The sequence below is a fragment of the Bombina bombina genome, chromosome 1 (genome assembly GCF_027579735.1).
Source record: "Bombina bombina isolate aBomBom1 chromosome 1, aBomBom1.pri, whole genome shotgun sequence".
In the NCBI taxonomy this organism is placed as follows: Eukaryota; Metazoa; Chordata; class Amphibia; order Anura; family Bombinatoridae; genus Bombina; species Bombina bombina.
Genome location: NC_069499.1, coordinates 1,269,499,267 through 1,269,522,781, shown reverse-complemented (window position 1 = coordinate 1,269,522,781; position 23,515 = coordinate 1,269,499,267). Strand labels below are relative to the sequence as shown.

The 23,515-nt window shown below is 37.8% G+C and overlaps 2 protein-coding genes across 3 annotated transcripts in view; both read left to right on the top strand.

Moving 5' to 3' along the window:
* Nucleotides 1-6,851, top strand: part of CA5A (carbonic anhydrase 5A) — a 113,846-nt gene extending 106,995 nt beyond the window's left edge. For both annotated transcript variants that reach the window (XM_053701232.1, XM_053701224.1), the window contains exons 6-7: nt 2,956-3,111; nt 5,147-6,851. In XM_053701232.1, coding sequence (XP_053557207.1) covers nt 2,956-3,111; nt 5,147-5,323 — 333 coding nt within the window. In that variant the 3' untranslated portion in view covers nt 5,324-6,851. The remainder of the gene's footprint in view (nt 1-2,955; nt 3,112-5,146) is intronic.
* A 6,653-nt stretch (nt 6,852-13,504) lies between these two features.
* The window catches only part of SLC7A5 (solute carrier family 7 member 5), a 112,685-nt gene continuing 102,674 nt past the window's right edge, over nt 13,505-23,515 (top strand). Inside the window, exon 1 of the mRNA XM_053701212.1 lies at nt 13,505-14,550. Coding sequence (XP_053557187.1) covers nt 14,016-14,550 — 535 coding nt within the window. The 5' untranslated portion in view covers nt 13,505-14,015. The remainder of the gene's footprint in view (nt 14,551-23,515) is intronic.

Genomic DNA, 23,515 nt, shown 5'->3' with positions numbered 1-23,515 from the left:
CAAGTGCACTGCTGCTGCTGTCACAGGATGCTACAATACACCTGCTGCAAGTGCACTGCTGCTGCTGTCACAGGATGCTACAATACGCCTGCTGCAAGTGCACTGCTGCTGCTGTCACAGGATGCTACAATACGCCTGCTGCTGTCACAGGATGCTACAATACGCCTGCTGCAAGTGCACTGCTGCTGCTGTCACAGGATGCTACAATACGCCTGCTGCAAGTGCACTGCTGCTGCTGTCACAGGATGCTACAATACGCCTGCTGCAAGTGCACTGCTGCTGCTGTCACAGGATGCTACAATACGCCTGCTGCAAGTGCACTGCTGCTGCTGTCACAGGATGCTACAATACGCCTGCTGCAAGTGCACTGCTGCTGCTGTCACAGGATGCTACAATACACCTGCTGCAAGTGCACTGCTGCTGCTGTCACAGGATGCTACAATACGCCTGCTGCAAGTGCACTGCTGCTGCTGTCACAGGATGCTACAATACGCCTGCTGCAAGTGCACTGCTGCTGCTGTCACAGGATGCTACAATACGCCTGCTGCAAGTGCACTGCTGCTGCTGTCACAGGATGCTACAATACGCCTGCTGCAAGTGCACTGCTGCTGCTGTCACAGGATGCTACAATACGCCTGCTGCAAGTGCACTGCTGCTGCTGTCACAGGATGCTACAATACGCCTGCTGCAAGTGCACTGCTGCTGCTGTCACAGGATGCTACAATACGCCTGCTGCAAGTGCACTGCTGCTGCTGTCACAGGATGCTACAATACGCCTGCTGCAAGTGCACTGCTGCTGCTGTCACAGGATGCTACAATACGCCTGCTGCAAGTGCACTGCTGCTGCTGTCACAGGATGCTACAATACGCCTGCTGCAAGTGCACTGCTGCTGCTGTCACAGGATGCTACAATACGCCTGCTGCAAGTGCACTGCTGCTGCTGTCACAGGATGCTACAATACGCCTGCTGCAAGTGCACTGCTGCTGCTGTCACAGGATGCTACAATACGCCTGCTGCAAGTGCACTGCTGCTGCTGTCACAGGATGCTACAATACGCCTGCTGCAAGTGCACTGCTGCTGCTGTCACAGGATGCTACAATACGCCTGCTGCAAGTGCACTGCTGCTGCTGTCACAGGATGCTACAATACACCTGCTTCTGCTGTCACAGGATGCTACAATACACCTGCTGCAAGTGCACTGCTGCTGCTGTCACAGGATGCTACAATACACCTGCTGCAAGTGCACTGCTGCTGCTGTCACAGGATGCTACAATACACCTGCTGCAAGTGCACTGCTGCTGCTGTCACAGGATGCTACAATACACCTGCTGCAAGTGCACTGCTGCTGCTGTCACAGGATGCTACAATACACCTGCTGCAAGTGCACTGCTGCTGCTGTCACAGGATGCTACAATACACCTGCTGCAAGTGCACTGCTGCTGCTGTCACAGGATGCTACAATACACCTGCTGCAAGTGCACTGCTGCTGCTGTCACAGGATGCTACAATACACCTGCTGCAAGTGCACTGCTGCTGCTGTCACAGGATGCTACAATACACCTGCTGCAAGTGCACTGCTGCTGCTGTCACAGGATGCTACAATACACCTGCTACAAGATGGTGGCGCCCAGTATAAAATGCAGAGCTTTTCCAACTGGATTCTTTAATGGGTTAAATTTAGTTAATTTGTATTAAAAGTCCTTTTTTTAAAAGTTTGCGTGTTTTGCATTTTTAAAACTAGAGAACAGATTTAAACAGAGCTGTGGGTACAAGAGGAAAAACAAAAACATGGTGAGTAGTAACCCTGCTATTGTAGTTGTACCTGGCAGTTTAATGTCCCTTTAAACCTTTTGTAGTGGTTAAAGGGACACTCAAGTCAAAATTTAAACTTTCATTATTCAGATAGGCCATGTCATTTTAAACATCTTTCTAATTTACTTTTATCATCAAACTTGCTTTATTCTCTTGGTATTTTTTGTTGAAAGCTAAACCTAGGTAGGCGCATGTGCTAATTTCTAAGCCCTTAAAGGCCGCCTCTTATCTCAGTGCATTTTTTACCGGTTTTTACAGTTAGACCGCGCTACTTGTGTCATATGGATGACATTGTGCTCACTCCCGTGGAGTTATTTAGGAGTCAGCACTGATTGTCTAAGATGCAAGTCTGTCAAAAGCACTGAGATAAGGGGGCTGTCAGAAGATGCTTAGATACAAGGTAATCACAAAGGTAAAAAGTATATTAATATAATTGTGTTGGTTATACAAAACTGGGGAATGGGTAATAAAGGGATTATCTATCTTTTTAAACAATAAAAATTCAGGAGTAGACGGTATCTTTAAACACACATTTCCACGGTGTATAGTGCAAAATTACATTCTCTTATTAATTAGTATTTAATGATTCGAATACAATGTCCATTTGATGCAGATTGTACTCCATTTCATTCACATGCATGTAATTCTTATTTTGCATGACCAGTCTACACTATTCTTTTCTGTTTTGGAATTGTAAGGAATGTTAAACAGGACATGACTTGATTATAATCAATTTCTGCATGTACATATGCAGATAGTTTAGAAAACAAGCAATGTATTTTATATCTGCATTCTAATTTCTAATTATCACTAATATTTTACTTAAAGTGACACTAAAGTCAAAATTAAACTTTAAGATTCAAATAGAGCATGCAGTTTTAAGAGAATTTCAGATTTACTTCCATTATTGCTTTGTCTTTTTATATGCACATATTCTGAGGCACCAGCTACTTAAGAGTTTATACATAAACGAGTCTGTGATTGGCTGATGGCTGTCACGTGACACAGGGGGCCGGAAAATTGAAGTCATTTTTGAAATGTGTCAAAAATGCTGCTCATTTAAAACTCAGTAAGTGCTATTGCTTTGTCTTTTTAATATGCAAATACTGTATTTAATGGTCCTTTTTGATTTTTATTTTTAGGACTCGCTTACAGAATTTAATTATTTCGATCCGTCCTGTCTTTTACCATCCTGCAGTGATTACTGGACTTACTCTGGCTCTTTAACCACGCCACCACTGACAGAATCTGTGACCTGGATTATAATGAAGAAACCTATAGAGGTTGACCACAGTCAGGTAATTTTGTCAAAAGTTTTTCCCATCTTATAGTGCTTTATAATTCTGAGCATTGATAAAAAAAAAAAAATTAAAAACTAGAAGATATTCTGTGTATAGACTAAAGGACTGTTAATTATGACTTACCTCTTCCCCTCCTAGGCTGATGGATATAAACACACTAACAATGGTTAAAATCCTAAATGGCTCTCTGGTCTTATTTTCTTTTAAAGGGACATTTATAGTGCACAAATTGCATGCTCTTATTTGAGTATGTCATTTTATCACTAGTGAACCTTCAACTCTGTGTTTAAAGTACTGCTCGGGCTGCAGGGAACTGGTGGTTTTGAAACAAAAACTGCTGCTGATTTAATCAGCAGTAGTAGTCCCACAACCTTGCTGAGTAACTTTGAGCATAAAAGGGACACTCTACTCCAGAATTTTTATTGTTTAAAAGATAGATAATCCCTTTATTACCAATTCCCCAGTTTTGCATAACCAACGTGGTTATATTAATACACTTTTTACCTCTGTGATTGCCCAGTATCTAATCCTCTGCAGACTGCCTACTTTTTTAGTTCTTTTGACAGACTTGCATTTTAGCCAATCAGTGATGACTTATAAATAACTCCACAGGAGTGAGCACAATTTTATCTATATGGCACATATGAACTAGTGCTGTCTAGCTGTAAAAAAAAAACTTTTAAAATTGCTTAGAAATTAGCTCATGAGCGTATTCAAGTTTAGCTTTGAACAAAGAATACCAAGAGAACAAAGGAAATTTGATTATAAAAGTACATTAAGTTGTTTAAAATGACATGCCCTATCTGAATCATGAAAGATTAATTTTGACTAGACTGTCCCTTTTTGAGAGCTAGTGTGTGTTTAGATGGAAAAATAACTTAAACAGCTTTCATTATTTATTTATTTTTCTACAGAACCAATTTGTCTACATTTTTTAAAGACACAAATAAACAATAATATAATGCCCTGGCAATCCTGAGCTGAAAAAAATGCTGATTGTCAGCTATGCACATGCCACCCCTGACTGGCTCAGCAGACACGTTTGGCTCTTGAGCAGTAGTGCATTACCAGACAGTTCAGATCTGATTTTAACTATGTGTTTAACATGCATTGCAGGGGTTAAACAATTCTGGTCAAGCAATGGTGTAAGAATACAATGCTCTAACATATTACAGCATTTTATTATTGCCCCTTTAATCATTTATTACTATAGTGTTGGACATAAACAATGTTTCTTTTCATTATTACAGTGAATTGTGTAAACTAGATTCTTCAGTGAAGATTAAAGGATTCCAAAACTTTGAATTTTTCATTATTAATAAATTATCACAAACGTATCTACAAACCTCAACTATCAAAACGTACCCACTTTGACATTAAAACGAGTGTTAGAAGCAGAATAAAATGTTATATTACATTTTGGAAAAGACGTCATCAAAGCCAAACCCCTGTGTATAGTGCATTCAATGCAAAAATCAGTCTCCAATCACACTGCGATTTCCTGCATATCATTATCGCATCTTACAGTCACCCAGCGCATGCGCAATACAATACGGGCATTCGCGCATGCGCAGATAGCAGCTTCGATTCCTCACTTACCCAAATCATTATCGCATCTTACCGTCACCCGGCGCATGCGCAATACAATACGGGCATTCGCGCATGCGCAGATTGCCGCTTCGATTCCTCACTTACCCAAATCAAGCTACTTGATGTAAAGGATGACGTGTAAGAAAGATTGCGCATGCGCAGTACAGACGAAGTCGGACATCTTGATAACTCAGGTTATCGAGAATGATTTGTTCTTCAAAATTGATCTTATAACGGTGGGTTTGGAAATCAATAATTTTTTTAAGCAGAATATCGAGAAAACAGTAATAATATGACACGCAAAGCCAATTACAAATATAAAAAACAAATATGGATATAGAGATTTATGCTAACTTTTTTTCCATCGTTTAGTGTCCCTTTAACTTGTCAACTCTTCCTTATTTTGTGAGTAGTCACTTGTTTTGCTATTGTTTCATTTCAGCTTGCAGTGTTTCGCAGTCTTCTTTATACTGCAGTTGGAGAGGAAGAAAAATACATGGTGGACAACTTCCGTCCTCTTCAGCCACTGATGAATCGCACAGTACATTCCTCTTTTCAGCCAGCGCTAAAGTTGTCCGATGTAAAGAAGTCGGAAAAGCACAGGCAACAGGCTGGATAATCCTTCAACTGCTCTGAAGTTCCCTTCGGCATAGAAGTGCAAATGTAACGGACATAAAATTTTAACCATATCGGAAAAAAAAGCTTAATATGAGATTAGTGTCCTAACATTTGGAAGTAGCAGTCTTTAATTATTGAGAAGCACTTAGCCCTTCCCAAGGAAATCCTTACTCTTGGCTGCAGTGATACTGGTTGTATCAGTAAACTTCTATAAATTGTCTGTAATTAAAAAAAAAAACTATAGAGTCTCTAATGCAGGAAAATAAACTTTTATATTAAAGGGGGAACTGTATGAAAAAAACTTGAGGATATTATGACCGCGTTCTGCACCTTATTAGATTCTTGCTTGCTTGACATAGGGAATCAATAGCAGAAACCTGTCTATCTCCCCATTTCTGCTGTGCCTTTTCTCTTTGTGGAAAGAGCACTTCTGTTTGTTTAATCTGGTTATGGTGCTACATCTAATAGGTGGCTACACTTGCAGAAACCAGTGAGGTAATATCTTGTAAATGTAAACTCTTTTGGGTCATGTCATTTAAAATGTAGAAATGTCCTTACAAACAATGAATTTAGTTTTACATTGTATTAAATTAATACTGTATTTTTTTTTTTTTTTTTCTGTAATTTGGGAAAATGCAGTCTACAAAATTACTACAAACCTCCTGGTAACTGTTGTGGTGCAGGAATTTATATTGATAGTGAAAAATAATGAAACTGTTTTGAATAGTTGTTGTTGGTAACTAGGGGACCGAATATGCTCTATATAATATGAGCTGTTAAGGTTTTGTAATTCTCATATCACTTTGGACCTTTCTTTGAAGCATCTAAGTTTGGCAGCTCAGTAAAATGTTGTAGTAAATTGTAATTTAGGAGAAAATCCCCAGTGTTTGCTGTGATCACATTATGGATTTTATTGAGTTGCTCACATTTGAGCACTACAAATAAGTATTTATTAATATTAATGGTGATAAAGCCAAATTACAAAGGGCCTATAAGAAGCTGGTTTTAAATAATGGCCAAATTGTTTAAAGAGGGGATTTAATGCAGACTTTCACCCATTTTATTACCTATCTGCCAGTGAGCACAAATAAGTTATGCAAAGTGCATTTCCTGCTAGTTTACTTTAAAGCATCTTTTTCCTAACCTGAAATGAATATAAAATAAATAAGGTAATAACATGTCAAATTAGGCGTTTTTATAACCATAAAAGACACATCTAGCAAAAAATGAATAAATTAACCCTTTCTATTTGTGCGCCGGCAGTCAATCCCAAACCCAGTATTGGAGTATACACTTTTATAGATATAAAACACCTGATTGTATATGCTGTTGCCTTTTTATAATCAATCTGAAAGTAAGTGGCCCACCCATTTACAAACACCTACATTTCATAAATCACTTAGTAATTTTCTGTAAAAACAATTTCTGTTTGAGTAGTTTAGTTTGGAAATAATTCATAATGAATAATATTGAATATGTGAAAACTCCCTTTTTTAGAGGCTTAGAAATACAAGACAAAAATGAAGCAACCGATTGTGTTTCTTGTAATGGATTATTACATTTAAAGCTCACTTATTGTTCCTATACAGATCACTGTAAAAACACAGCACACAATGCTAGATGGCTACTTTTTCAGATTTTGCTTTGCAAGGTTCAGTAATAGACGTATTTTTTCTGTTTAATTACAGATCTTTTGACCATATTTACATTTTAGGTTCCTCATCTTTATAGACAATTGGTAAAAAAAAAATAAACTTTCGTAATTCAGGTAGAGTTTACAATTTTAAACAACTTTCCAATTTACTTCTGTTATCAAATTAGTTTTGTTCTCTTGCTATCCTTTGTTGAAAAAATACCTAGGTAGGCAATACTTAGGTAGGCTCAGGAGCAGTAATGCACTACCGGTAACTAGTTGCCGATCGGTCACTGCACATACATGCCTCTTGTCATTGGCTCATCTGATGTGTTCCGCTAGCTCACAGTAGTGTATTGCTGCTCTATCAACTAAGGATACAGGAGAATACAGCAAATTTGAAAATAAAAGTAGATTTGAAAGTTGTTTAAATTTGTATGCTCTGAATCCTGAAAGGAAAATATATGGGTTTCATGCTCCTTAAAGTGAAGGTAAACTTTGATGAATAAAAGCCCGTTTTTTAAAAATACTATTAAAAACAGGGGCACTTTCATTCATCAAAGTTTAGAAAGCAGCCGTTTTGATTAAAAACTTACCTTTGTTTTTTTTCACAGCCAGAGCAGCTTCCCTCACCTGGAGATCCTCTCTTCACACGTCATCAATGACTAATCCAGCTTCCTCCAATCACGGCTTTCCCCCCAGGGGAGTCATTGCCTGAGGCCATGCCGTGATTGGAGGAAGCTGGATTAGTCATTGATGACGTGTGATGAGAGGATGTCTGGGTGGGGGAAGCTGCTCTGGCTGTGAAGAGGAGAGAGGTAAGTTTTTAATCAAAATGGCTGCTTTCTAAACTTTGATGAATGAAAGTGCCCCTGTTTTTAATAGTATTTTTAAAAAAACGGGCTTTCATTCATCAAAGTTTACCTTAACTTTAAATGGAAGAGCTGCTAATATAATTTCACAAGTTTTGTTTTATATCCATTTGTTGTCTCTTCATAGTCACATTTTAGTACATTTTGTAATGTTCTCCCCTTTCCTAAATGTAAAACTGTATTTTAAAGTATGGAAAATTGTCCATTGAAGAGAGCCATATGCATATAATCTGAGCGCTGGTGATGTCCAGCAGAATATCATCGCTAGTACTCAGATCACACACACCTGTGTATACTAGCGCAGTGTTTCTCAACTCCAGTCCTCCGCTCCCATAACAGGCGAGATATTCATTATATCTTAACTAGAGCACAGGGGAAATAATCAGCTGATCAGTAACTATGGTTACTAACCTGCTCTCGCCCTTCAGATGATTATGTCACCTGTGCTATTGTTAAGATATAATGAAACTCTGGCCTGTTAAGGGTCCTGCGGACTGCAGTTGAGAAACACTGTGCTCAAGACGTTATTGTAAGACTCTCATAATGTTTCTCAGGAGCGTTTTTGCAAACAAAAACTTATTACAAAAATGCTTCTAGTCTAGTTTTAAGTTCCTTACTGTACATTTCATGTTTGGTTTTTACAGTAAAGAAGTATTTTAAATTATTCTTGTGGCTGAAAGAGAATTCATTTTGTTTGGCTTTTTGGATAAAAGCACGTTCATAGAGTGAGTCTGAATTCCCATGTATCAAACAATCCGACCTATTTTTCATTGCAACAATTCACCCATTGAAAAGTTCTGTAAGGATTAACTGTGCTTCCTCTGGCTTTGTGTAAAAGGCCCTGTATATTGTGAGATAATTAGTGGCGACTCTATTGAAATCAGATTGCTCGGTGTTCTCTCTTGCAAAGATAATGTCTATATAAGTAATTGCTACAAAGGTATATACTTATAATGAACTTAATATTAAACATATGCTCCAGTTAAAGGGGCATTACATTTGTTTTCTTTGTTGCTTTGTAAACTGCCGGTATAGTAGACAAAATATGTTTAATTTTTTAGGGCATGTAATTTTAATTCTAGAAACCCGCAAAAGGGGTCAAACATAGTTAAAGTACCTCTCAGGAACCGCAGAGCACTGCTGATCCTGAGCGGGGAGAGACTCTGACTCAATCATCAGCATTAAGGCTGTGACACACTGCAAGTGATCCGGTGCAAGGCGAAGCAGCTGCGTCGCATCGCTTCTAAAGTTCAGTTATTTCATCTCTGAGCGCTCAGCTACGTGACCTGACGCAGCAGAGTGCTCAGAGATGAAATGGTAGGACACACTGAGCGTGCACAGCCGCATCTACATGCTGTGTGCCGCTCCGCTTGCAATTAGTCACAGCCTTTATTTTCACGACCCAGCTTTGCAAGTACCGCTGCTGATAGGTGACCGGCAGCTTCTACGTTAAACCTGCAGTGGTCTATGCTCCTCCTGAGTGTTTTAGCCCTTTTAGGAATTATTTTCAACTGTAACTAAAATGAATCTGTACTACCTTTTGACTAATTAGTTGATCTATCTATAGTGTGTGTGATATTAAGAAATTAAGAACAATATCTTAAATATCAGTTCAGATATTGGGATAAAAATAAGGTTTTTACAGGCTGCCCTGCTACTAATTTTCTGAGACCACTTATCACATCTGACAACATATTTTATAGCCTACAAATATAGGACAGAAATATCAGTCAGTCTTTGTGCAGGAAATTGAACTAAAGTGTAGGCTGGCCATGAATTGAATTCAGGAGATAATATCTTGTCAAGCTTTTAAAAGAAACTCTTTTGAGATCCGTTTTAAAAGCGAGCCCATAACCAATGTGGGTGCCTAACGCAACTTGCCTGTGTGAACTTGCCAAACCTGTCTTTTAGTGGGAGGCAGCTTAACAAAACCAAAATGCCTTGCTAATCACAAACGTATCCTTCACCCATTCACTGTACTTGCATAATGTTATCTTGCTCAAATGTCAGTGGGAGAGAAGCAATTCAACAATCATGTGTGATAAAATACCTAACTCCTCCTACACTGCAAGCCTACTTGGTGTGATAAATGCCTATTTAACCCCATGTCTGCTAGAGCGGGTGACCATGATGTCTCAGCCCTGTCAGACTAGCGTTAACCCCTTAAAGGGACAGTCTACACCAGAATTTGTATTGTTTAAAAAGATAGATAATCCCTTTATTACCCATTCCCCAGTTTTGCATGACCCACACAGTTATATTAATATACTTTTTACCTCTGTGATTACCTAAGCCTCTGCAGACTGCCCTCTTATCTCAGTGCTTTGACAGATATGCAGTTTATCTAATCAATGCGAACTCTTAAATAACTCCACGGGAGTGAGCACAGTGTTATCTATATGACACACATAAACTAGTACTGTCTAACTGTGAAAAACTTTCAAAATGCTCTGAGCTAAGAGGCGGTTTTATACGGTTTAGAAATCAGTTTGAGCCTACCTAGGTTTAGCTTTCAAAAATACCACCAAGGGAATAAAGCAAATTTAATGATAAAAGTCAATTAGAAAGTTCTTTAACATTGCATGCCCTATCTGAATCATGAAAGTTTAATTTTGACTAGAATGTCCCTTTAAGGACACAGCGCCAGTTTGCTCAATTGTTCCATGACGGAAAAATTCTGTCATTAGTTATTAAAGGGTTAAAGAGGTAGATTAGGGGGAGCTTGGGTTAGTTTTTTTAATTGAGTATATTTTAATCCTATTATTTTGCAGAATTGTATGCTATAAGGTTAGAGAACCCTGTATGTGTTTTTTTTTTTCTTTTTTCTTCTTAACTATCTTGTTTATAAGAGATTCCACAAGCCTCTAACATATCACAATGCTGAGAAAGGTTTGAAACTGTGACTTCTATTTTTCCTACTAGAAACAATATGTTGACAAGCATTTGATGGAGTAAAATGTTATAGTTTTTATAGTCCTCTGTATGTCTTTCTACACTGTTTGAATAAATGTGGTCCTCTATGTATTCAAACACTTCACTGGCTTGCTATGCAGTTATTTGGGATACTATATACTAATCTGAATTAGAATTCATGTATTTTTTATTTTATAAACTTCTTAACACATGGCATACATGAAAATAGCTGGTGTTTGAATATGTTTTTTCTTTGTGTATTCATCATACATAAGCCAAGATCTGCATGTAGATATTGTCTCTGGAAGCAAAATGAAATGCCTTAAATTGAGTTAACTTTTTATATTTTTATGTTTTTGTTTTCTTTTTCATATGAATGGTTTGTAAGTTTTGTTTAGTATTTGTTTTGTAAAATGTCTATCATTAAATGCATGTACTTTTGGGAGCAGGTTTATGTTTAATGTTTTAATAAATCTTAATGTTTTATAGTAAATCGTTCCTGGAGTTCCAGTGGTGACTAATAATAGACATCAATTATTAGTAATGTATGTTCTGTCTCAAAATGATGTACATTTCTATATATTTATGCAATTTTCAGCAATAGAGAAACATAATAAAGGTTATCACTTATTTGTTGGTAAAGTGAAATTTTTATTTTGCTGAGTAAACAAAATTTTAAACTCTATATGTGCCTCTTAAACTTTGTGTATTCTCAAAATCCAAGAAGATGCTTATTCAGATATCACCACTTGGTGGCATTTGGTGATTGTACACAGTTTTATAATATCGGTTCCAATGTGTTATCAGGTAATTAAGATATAAATGTTTGCATACTGCACTAGCTATCCAAAAATGTTTATAAAAAGCTGTGTAAGAGCAGTGAATGTTTTATCCAATGCATCACCTATGCTGTCACTTATCTGAACCTGGGATGACTATTTCATTAGGCAACATGAGCAGTTGTGTATATGTACTGTCTGTTACACAATATGCCTTAATTTACTAAAGGTTTGCATTCATTTTACAACACCACAATCTCACAACAAAAAAAAACAAACTGAACACGCCGCTCCTCCAATCAGCAGCGCTAGTTGCACATCTGAGTCATGTGACTAGCACTTCTGATTGGATGAGTGGAGGGTTTTGATTGGGACCAGCAGTGCACCACATGTTTCAACCTTTTGGAGGGGTTAAACACACAGTAAAGCAGGGTCAATAATCATAAAATGACATGCTCTGATGAAAGAGAAAATTAAATTTTTCAACTAGTATAGTCTTTTAACATCACACATCCAAAAATTGGACATAAGAATATAATATATTGCTCTGTGTGAAAGACTATTGAGAAAATACTACGTTTGTTGGTAATTTAGCCTTTCATTAAAGGGACAGTCTACATCAGAATTATTTGTAAAAGATAGATAACAGCTTTACTACCCATTCCCCAGCTTTGCACAACCAACATTGTTCTATTAATATACTTTATAACCTTTATACCTCTAAATTGCTGCCTCTTTCTAAGCCAATAAAGACAGACTCTTATCACATGCTTTTTATTTGCTTTTCACAACTGGGAAGTGCTAGTTCATGTGAGCCATATAGATAACATTGTGCTAACTTGATGTATACTGTCCCTTTAATATAACAGTGTTAGTTATACAAAACTGTGGAATAGGTAATAAAGGCATTATCTATCTTTTTAAACAATTTTTTTTGGAGTACGCTGTCCCTTTAAGAGTTTACTAAGCTTCAGATATTTATGCACAGGAATTGAAAATACTTTTTGCTTAAAGGGATAAGTATTTGGGGAGATGTATCTTATATTTTTTAGGTTTGTTTTAGAGCAGTGTTTCTCACCTTTTTTGTAGCAAGTACTCCATCAGGCATAAATACTTGTCCTAAGTACCTCCAAATGCACATAAATATTATTAGGTAATAAAAAAAATAAGTAAAATGCCCCAGAATGTGGGAAGGGAAAGCCACTGGGTACTACTTAACAAAGCTCCAGGTACCCACAGGGGTACAAGTACCACAGATTAAGAAACTAGGTTTTAGAATGTACACACATAGCTAATAGTTGTACATTTTCTCATATAAATCAGTGATGGCCAACTTCCTAATACATAGGGGGCCCCAGATCAGTATTTTAGAATCCATAAGGGCCACATATATCATTTTATGGCTATTAAACTTGGAAAAATAATACATTTTTTAAAAATGTTGAGTGGCACATGGCCAGATTTAGCTAAGGTTGCAGGGTCCCCCACTGTCTGATGTTACTCCATCAGAGGGTCACTTTGCCCATTCACCAGTAGAACATATTTTTAGTTCCACCTTTTTCTTGGACCCCAGGTACACATTTAGTTCTGCCAACTCTATAATTTAACTTGTGAAATTGTCAATGTTGCATATACTTGGAGTTTCCATTCTATAAAAAGAAGCCACAGTTTTCTCCCCCCATTCCAACTCCTTGCCCACTGTTTGTTGGCACATGTTCTGGGCATGACAAATATGGCTCTGTTTGCCAGGCAGCAGTATATGCATAGGCTACATGTGAAATAATTTTATAAATGTGTTTGCTATTCGTGCATATGAAAGAGGCCCTGATATTTAAAAAATGTGGATTGAATTCCCTTGGGATACACTTACGGTGAGAGGAAGCTACACTGCACTGAGGAGACAAAGCCACCAGGCGGTGCTACTACTACTGCTGATAATATACCGTTGATGTTGCATCACTAATATTCTTGAATGACGTACGGAAGAGTCAGAAGATATAAATGGGACTCCGGATACCGAGATGTTAAAAAGCAACGTGGATACTGGAAGTAAATATAGCTCCTGATCCACTGACTGCAGACTCGGCAAGCGAACTACACACGAGGGGTATCGGCATCACCCCACCATCAGCACCCGGGCAGAACAAGAGGACCACGTGGGTAGCACTCACATGTGCACGCAGGAATATCCGCATACCCACGGAGAGACATCCTAATACACAGCATCCACAGATTAGAGAGGATAGGGCACGGCTGCTGTTTCTACAGTCCCAGAGATTAGGGGCACAGCACTTATAAGGCAGGGTATACAGCTGCTGTACGGCACCACACGTGTAAGCTGAGCATTAATATAACAATATACAGCAGCAGGAGGCAGACGGATCACACCACTAGAGTAGCTGCCATAAGGTGAGGTAGACACTGCAAAAGCAGGTGACACGGCTGAGGGATTCAGTGACAAGGAACAGCCCATCTGTCACCCAGACGTCATCCGCCATGTCAGGCAGTGTGAAGCGGCGGCAGTCCGGCTCCCCAACATCAGCGCAGGATGACCCGCAGGCTACAGAGAAGATGCTGCGGGAGAACGGCACCCCGGGAGCGGAGGGCGGGCAAGAGGGGACGGTTGAACTGAAGCGCACCATCACTCTAGTGAACGGCGTGGCCATCATCGTGGGCACCATCATCGGCTCTGGCATTTTTGTGAGCCCCACTGGCGTGCTGCGGGAGGCCGGATCTCCTGGCTTGTCGCTCTTGGTATGGGCCATATGCGGCGTCTTCTCTATCATAGGTGCTCTGTGCTACGCCGAGTTAGGAACCACTATCTCCAAGTCCGGAGGGGACTATGCCTATGTGCTGGAGGTGTACGGGGCGCTGCCCGCCTTCCTCAAGCTTTGGGTGGAGCTGCTCATCATCCGGCCCTCCTCGCAATACATCGTGGCTCTGGTGTTCGCCACTTACCTTCTGAAGCCCATCTTCCCCACCTGTCCTGTACCTGAGGACGCTGCTAAACTTGTGGCCTGCTTATGTGTCCGTGAGTACCTATGGGTATCAGGCTGGGAGGTGCTTCTTGTCTTGGGTGTGATCGTTAGGTCCTACTGAGGTGTCAGGATGTATAAGTGGCATCACACTGTCAGTCTTTTAGGTCTGTTGTTATTGATGGTTTCTAATGTAAGGATGTACTTGCCAGTGAAAGTGCTTATCTATAATGCAGCAAGTCAGGTACCACTTTGTTAGAAAATAATGTTCCATAAGAGAAAGACATAGTAAGATAAAACTGATAGGATACATCACTGTTATAAATACCAGAGGACATCAGGTTAATAGGTCACTAACATTGCATGCAATACAGTGTGCAATGCTATCTTTAAAAAAAGAAATACTTATTTCATTTTTCCTAGTAGACACATATATTTCTTGTTTCAAATCACACCAGTTTCAACTGCCTATTAATTTCATTTCAATGTACTTTAGAAAATCTTATTTTCCTCCTGACCTCTTTATTATCCCTGCTTTTTGGATTACTCTTTTGTAACTTTTATTTTCCTTTCAATACTCTCATTGTTGGATCACAGAAAGCTACCTGTCCTTTCAGTCATTCCAATAAGAGATCAGCACATTTCCCTTCATATGTAGAATGTGTGTAACCCTCACTCTGTCCATTTGCCAAGAAACATGCTTTTCAAAAATAATGTCTGATTGAATACAACTCTATTTACTAATACATATATAAAATAGAGCAAGTTTCCTAGCTTTAATACTGGCAGTTTAAAAAAAAAAAAAATATTTATCAAATTTCCAGATTCTTAGAATTGACAATGATTACTCTGTATTAATGGGTGGTGTATTATTTGTTCAAAAATGGACTATGAGAAAGAAAATATAGATAGCACTAGTAATGAGATAGGTGATTTCCTATTTTTACAGAGGGTGATATACATTTTACTGGTAGCTACTAGTAATCTGTGCCCTCCTCCTGTATTTCATCATCTATCCTTACTTGCAGCAAACACGTGTTCTCTTTGTTACTTCTTAGTACTGCTCATCTCTCCTTTCATTGATGCAAGTTGTGTAATTGGTCTTCGTTTTCTGTACTGTATAGTACTCTGGTTTCTTGCAATATTTTTCTGATGTCATTAGCTAAACCATACATTTAAGCACTATTTATAGTAGGTAGCCTAGTTCCTTATAAATATGCAGTTTTTAATTTTGCAATCTGTATGGGAAGTTGGGATGGGAGGACAATGAATTTGAATATGATACATATAATTATATAAACATTTGCATTTTAACCACACCAATTCTTAACAAGCAACAATGCATATTAAAGTGAAAATCAATCCTAGCGTTGTACAAACACTAGGATTGACTATTGAAACAAATAAAGGGGACTTTCATTCATAAAGTATAAGATATTTCATGTAGAAAGCTCCTTTATTTGTTTCAATTGATCGCCATTTTTACCTGGTTCAGCAGCCCATGGCTAAAAAAAAATTTGGCTAAGAGGTGAAAACGTCACCTCTTAACCAAAATTTTTTTTTAGCCGTGGGCTGCTGTAGCAGCTAAGAACGGCGATCGATTAAATCAAATAAAGGAGCTTTCTACATGAAGTATCTTATACTTCATGAATGAAAGTCCCCTTTATTTGTTTCAATAGTCAATCCTAGCGTTTGTACAACGCTAGGATTGATTTTAACTTTAAGACATTTTAATTGTATCAAATCATATATATGTATGTTTAAATATTTGTTGAAATGTTGTGCAACTAATGTAACTTCCTCTCATGCCGTTACATCAGCTTCTCTCTCTCTGTGTCTGTTCTCCCTGTGTTACTCGTAATTGAGTCTGAGAGACAGCAAAAATATCAAGATACACTGCAAGGCAAGGCTTCTGATAGCTGTAAAATAATTAACAAAAAAGTTAGCAGCAAGAAGTATCCACCTTGGCTCTAGAGAAATCCAACCAGTTGTCTATTGACCCTGTCCATGTTTTAGTTGAGATGAAGGGAATTTTTTTCTCCAAGCCATAATTCCCTGAACCACTTTGGACTCAAAGTAGATTGATTTTCTAGTTTCCACTTACTAGTTAATAAGACTTAGTTTATAGATTGTTAAACTAGAAACCTTTACTCAGTTAGCTGTCAAAGAGGACTGCAGTACTTTGCTACTCAGTAAATTGCAGTAAATAAGGGGTTCATCAGAGTCGTGTTGACGCATATTTTTGAAATCATTTGGTTCCTTATAACTTGTGTGCCCATTTAATGGTGTAGCACAATGATCAGACTTAAAAAAACAATAATCAATTTAATTTTTGAGTCCTAGATCCATGTGAACACTGAGCCAAACATCATTGTGCAGTTTGGTATCAACATTATATGCCCTCTTATGATGTTATTGTTTTAGTGACCGTGAGTCCAAATTAAGTGACATCTCTAAACAACAGAGTCCATATGAAAGAGTAAGTACCAGCTCTTTACGCTACAGAGGTAGATGGAACAAAAAGTTTGTTAAAACTAATTAACAGCAACACATATATTGCATGTGGTAATTTATCTAATTGGTGTTACAATGCAACCTCAGCTGACCCATACAGTTAGTCAGACTTTAATACCTCTCAGTACAAGCTGGTAGCTACTTACCAGACTTTCATTTACCTACAAAATGAGGGTTAAATGTCTTGTTGTGCTTATTAATTTATCTATACTACCTCAGAGTCATCTATTGCTTACTTATTCAGGGATGAACATAGATCCCACAGGTGAGCAGGTTTAAGACATAAATACAATGAATATCCAACACAGATACGTGCACGCTGTCCAGCCCTACACCAGAGCTCAGTCAGTACAAGCCCAGTAACGACAGCAGCACTGCTTCAGCAATAATTCTCTAATTTATTGTCAGAAGGTAGAAAAAACAACAATGTTTTATAAGGACATGTAGTCCGAAACGTTGTTTTTTTGTACCTTCTGACAATAAATTAGTGAATTATTGCTGAAGCAGTGATGCTGTCGTTACTGGGATTGTGCAGGTTTAAGACATGGCTTAGTGTTGTAAGAAGAGGCTCTTGAGTATATCCCTTGAAAATCCCAGTTTACGAATCTGATGCTCATGAGATTAATGATACTGTATTTTTATTTAAGTTGCATTGATGGGCTGCTCTCCTAGAGTATGAGCTTTTCCAGCATTGAACAGGTCACACTGGTGCTGGAAAGCTAGATGATATACTTTATAGCTTATCTTCATGTACACATTTACTGTAATAATTTAGCTTGAAACACATTTTATGTAAATGCCTGATATTAATTTACTTATGAGTATCTTGTCTCCTTTCAGCTTTATCCGAAAGCCTAGTGTTAATTGACAGGAGACCAGGCTAACTACTATATTAGCTAAAAGCAGCATGCAGTAGAGTGGTGTCTGTACTTGAGAAGGCCATGCTTGCATTACCTTCTACATTATTGTAGCCTCTGTGTTCTGCAGGAAGAATTTATTAAAAAAAAACTGGTTTTGTTTGAGAAAGTTTGGATTGCCCGAAGGTGACAAGTCAGTAATAACACAGCATGCTGAGCAGGTCTTGTGACTGGATACCATAGGCAGCTTTTTATCAGCAGGGAGCAAAGCACAGTTAGACTTAGATGTGAGATGTCTGGCTGTTTCTTAATGACCCCATTATTTTTTTGTACATTCATGAATACTGTACAATGGAACTTCACCATTCATAATATTTCTTGCTTTCTTTATGACGGAGTGGGAAGTCCATACACTTTATTGTTATTAACTGCAGTACAACTCCAGTATAAATAGAACAAAACATAGTGCATTACAGCACACAATTTCCCTTTGTTGAGTTTATTAGCTCAGATATTTAGTGAAATATAAATCCTTAGTTGTTTGTAGTTTGCAATTCTGTAAATATCTATTTTAATATCTATTTTAGAGTTAGTAAGGATATATTCAGGAAGGGGGTAGTTAAAGGGGCAGTAAACTTTGAGCAAATAACATCAATTAAAGGGACAGTCAAGTCCAAAATAAAGTTTCATGATTCAGATAGGGCATGTAATTTTAAACAACTTTCCAAATTACTTTTATCACCAATTTTGCTTTGTTCTTTTGGTATTCTTAGTTGAAAGATAAACCTAGGTAGGCTCATGTGCTAATTTCTTAGACCTTGAAGGTCGCCTCTAATCGGAATGCATTTTGACAGTTTTTCACCACTAGTTCATGTGCGTCATATAGATAACATAGAACTCACGCACGTGAAGTTACCTAGGAGTCAGTACTGATTGGCTAAAATGCAAGTCTGTCAAAAGAACTGAAATAAGGGGGCAGTTTGCAGAGGCATAGATACAAGGTAATTAGTAAAACGTGTATTTAAATCATTTAACACAGTTATTTTGTTACTACAATTTGCAAGTTGTTGCAAATCATAAGTATTTCAGAGATACACCTGGTGCAATCCCTCTTCCTTTTCCTCTTAACTGTGGCGCGTTAGGGACAGATGTAAATGTTGCAGTCTGATAAAATGCCACATACATAAGTATTATGAAGGCACTTACCCTGACTGGAGGAAGTGGATCAAACACACTTTTCAGAGGTATTTTAGATCAAAAGCTGGGGAAAAATAATTTCAATGTATATTGCATGTTCTTTTATTTTCTTTTAACATTTAGGGCTAGATTACAAGTGGAGCCCAATACTGCGCTTAAATGAGCTTCACTCAGTAATGCCATTGCACATAAATGTGCGCTGGTATTATAAGCACAGTGCAATGCGGATGCAAGCCAAGTGCTCACGAGAGTGCGCTTCCATATAGGCTCTAATGGGAGCCTTGATTTAATGCCGGCAGCCACAGCAAACAACCTAGCGCTGTGCAGGGGGCAATTCATGCACCCTTGGGCAGCAATAAATAAATATATATGTGAAACCGCAAGCTTGCAGTAGCATGAACCAGCCAATTGTAATGGTTGGTTATTTAACGTGCAACTGTAAAGAGGAACATTTTACAGGCGCGCGTTAAGATAGCGCTCCACTCGTAATCTGGCCCTTAATGGGGAGGTTACATATTAAAGGGACAGTCTACAATAGAATTTTTATTGTTTTAAAGGATAGATATTCCTTTTATTACCCATTCCCCAGTTTTGCATAACCAACACAGTTATATTAATATACTTTTTACCTCTGTGATTACCTTGTATCTAAGCCTCTTCTGACAGCCCCCTGATCACATGACATTTTATTTATTATCTATTGACTTGCATTTTAGTCAATTAGTGCTGTGTTGTGCTGACACTTAAATAACTCCTTGGGCGTGATCACAATGTTATCTATATGACCCACATGAACTAGCAGTCTCCTGTTGTGAAAAGCAAATACAAAAAGTATGTGATTAAGAGGCTGACTATAGTGGCTTAGAAACAGGCAGAAATTTAGAGGTTTAAATGTTATTAAGTATATTAATATATCAATGTTGGTTGTGCAAAGCTTAGGGATGGGTGGTAATGGCATTATCTATCTTTTTAAACAATAACAATTTTAGTGTAGACTGTCCCTTTAAGTTTATTGCCGCTTTAAACTCAGAAACTTATGTAATTATTTTGCACATGCCTGATTATCTGTGTTTGTTTTAGATGAATAAATGGAATCGTCCTCCATATCCAGGAGATTATTACTGAGTCATACAGCTCTTGGCGCCTATAAATTTGCATTGCATGCTTCCTCTGCTCAGTTCCAGCCCAGTGGTATTTGCTTTATGACATCATTTGTGAGCAGCAAGAACCTAAATCTACATTTTTTACATGCTATAGGCAGAATTTGTGAAGTTGTGAATTTAGCATGTGGAAAGCAGTACACATTTTCTACAATAAGTGTAAAAGCCATGGAAAGGACTGTAAGGGAGGAGTAGTAGAGAAAGTGTAATGTACTGCATGTACTGGATCTCATTAACCTAAGGGTTTTAAAGGGACACTGAAGTCAAAATTGTGTTTACACTGTTTGTCAATACCCTATATTTAAAGGGACAGTCTACACCAGAATTGTTATTGTTTAAAAATATAGATAATCCCTTTATTACCCATTCCCCAGCTTTGCACAACCAACACAGTTATATTAATACACTTGCTTCCCTTTGTGATTACCTTGTATATAATCCTCTGCAAACTGCCCCCTTATTTCAGTTCTTTTGACAGACATCCATTTTAGCCAAACAGAGCTGGCTCACCTGAACTCCACGTGCGTGAGCACAGTGTTATCTATATGACACACATGAACTAACACCCTCTAGTGGTGAAAAACTGTCAAAATGCCCTGAGAGAAGAGGCGGCCTTTAAAGGCTTAGAACTTAGCATATGAACCTCCTAGGTTTAGCTTTCAACTAAGAATACCAAGAAAACAAAGCAAAATTGGTGATAAAAGTAAATTTGAAAATTGTTTAAAATTACATTCTCTATCTGAATCATGAAAGTGTATTTTGGACTAGACTGTCCCTTTAAGTATAGAAACATTCAGTATAGGTGGGGATACAACAGGCTAAATCAGCCATTTTAGATGCCAAAATAAGGGTAAATGAGCTGCTTGTAAACAATTTTATACACTCCAGCAGGTAAAATGGGTCATTGGGAACAAATTAAAGGGGAGAAATTTTTTGGGTAAACTGTCTCTTTATAGGGACAGTCAACACCAGAATTTTTGTTGTTTAAAAAGATAGATAATCCCTTCATTACCCAGTTTTGCATAACCAGTACTGTTATAATAATGCACATTTTACCTCTGTGATTACCTTGTATCTAAGCCTCTTTTGACAGACTTGCATTTTAGCCAATCAGTGCTGACTCCCAGGTAACCTCATGTGTGTGGGCTCAATGTTATCTATATGACACACATGAACTAACACCTCTAGTGGCAAATGCATTCAGATCAGATTAGAGGTGACCTATCAAGGTTTCAGAAATTAGCATATGAGCCTACCTAGGTTTTAGTTGGGCATTTAGCAGTCTTAGAATGGTAGTCAAAAAAAAAAACTTTATTAATAATCATATATGTCCTAAGAATTAATACCCAGGAGTCCTAGAGCCACATACTTGTTCTGGCTACTAATGTTTTTTTTATATTTTCTCTTTTTCCGCCTCTCTTTCCTTCTCTCTATCTCTCTTTGACACTCTCCACCCTCTATCTTAATTTTCACTCATTCCATTTTATCATCAGTTTCAGTGCTGGTTAGTCATTGCCAAAAATGTATGTTTGTTTTTTTCAGCAACATCATGGGAGTTATTATTTCATAAATATTTTAAGCACACATACATTTAGCATCAGTTCACCTTCCAAAAAAAAAAAACAATGGTTTGTTCTGTTTCCTTCTATCTTTTTATTCCGGGTGCATTAAGGTCAGCTCTCCTTAGTAACACTAGGGCCAGAGTACTGGCGGGAGAAGCATACCTAAGCATGTTAAGAGCAGGATTGTATATGTATATGTTTAGCCTCAAAGCCATTAAGGTTAGTCTCATGCTCTCACGGACTTAATGCTATGGAATCATTGCTCCACAGATATCTAAATATGACTGTAGTACAAGGATCCATTATTAATATATTGTTAATGTCTACTTCACATTAGGGGTTGTATGTCGTCTAAATAAGTGTATACTGTACTTAATGTATGGAGGCTCACTAATTAACCTAGGAAACATTTATTATAGCTTATAGGTGAAGGCCTATGGGTTCCCCCTGCCAGTCCAGTTTATTAATATACTAGTTACAACTTGTGAGACTTTCAACATCAGTATATCGCCAGGCGCACCAAAATGGTATAGTTGGGTATAGGGTAGAAGGAGACTACGTATTTGATTCCCCATTCTTATTTAACCAGTAGAGGGACTATTGTTCTATTTCATCTTGCTCTCTATAGTGGACTCTAAGATAGACTAAGCTTCCCTATATTATTTTTAGTGTATATCCATAAACATGGTTGTTGTGCTACATATATCCATTAAAAGGTGTCCCTTCGTTGTTCCCCCCAAAGTCTCCCCACTATTGTGTGATTTAAATCCTTGATGGTCCAAGAGAGGCCATTGTGTATCATTGAGGGAGTTTACACTTAATTTGATGTCTATAAAATAGCTAAGGGGGCTGCTTATTTCTTACATACCAAGGAAAAACTGAGGTTTATTTTGTGCTTTATTTTGACACATAAGCAGCATTATATACCTATATACCAATGGGTATTGTTATACATGCCCTTTGAATATAACTTTTACAATGCCATGTATATTAATATTCTTGTCCATTGTAACTTGTTTCGCTTTGGCTTTTCACAAGGCAAAATTGTATTGTTTATATTTTCAACCTCAATAAAAATTATATAAAAAAAAAAACAAAAAAAAAACTACATCCTCTATTTGAATCATGAAAGTTTAAATGGACAGTAAACAGTTTTTAAAATATATAATAATAAAATATATTTTATTTTAAAGCCTAAAAAAAAAACAAAAAAAAAAAAAAACAATTTTTGGGATTCTGTAACTGAGTTTTTCAATAAAAAAAAAAATAGCAATTGGGATTTGAAGATAATGGGCTAGAATGTAAGGTGAGCCCAGGTGCAAATTATTTACTTGTCCTCTGCAACTTTGTACATATCTCTTTCTCTCTTTCCCCTCTCTTGTTGAATGGAGCAAGTAATTACTGTCCCTCACAGTTATCACCTTATTTCAAGGAGGGACGGTGGAGGCGCACACATTCTTATTCTCCTTACTCAAGTGGCTATCTAACACTATGTAGTACAAATATCCAGGAAAAAGTGCTGATCTAGAAAGTAATGAATTCAAGGCCTCAGGCAACTTGTTAGTGATGGTCAGTAAGTCAGTTTGCTACCGGCCTCTCCAGCATTCCAAGTTCCTATGTTTCTATGTGCAACAGATTCTCTGAAGGTCAGTCCATTTCTGTATTGTATTAGAAATAATCAGTTTAAAGTAAAATGAACTGGTTAAGCTAGTGAAGCCAGTGAAACTGGGG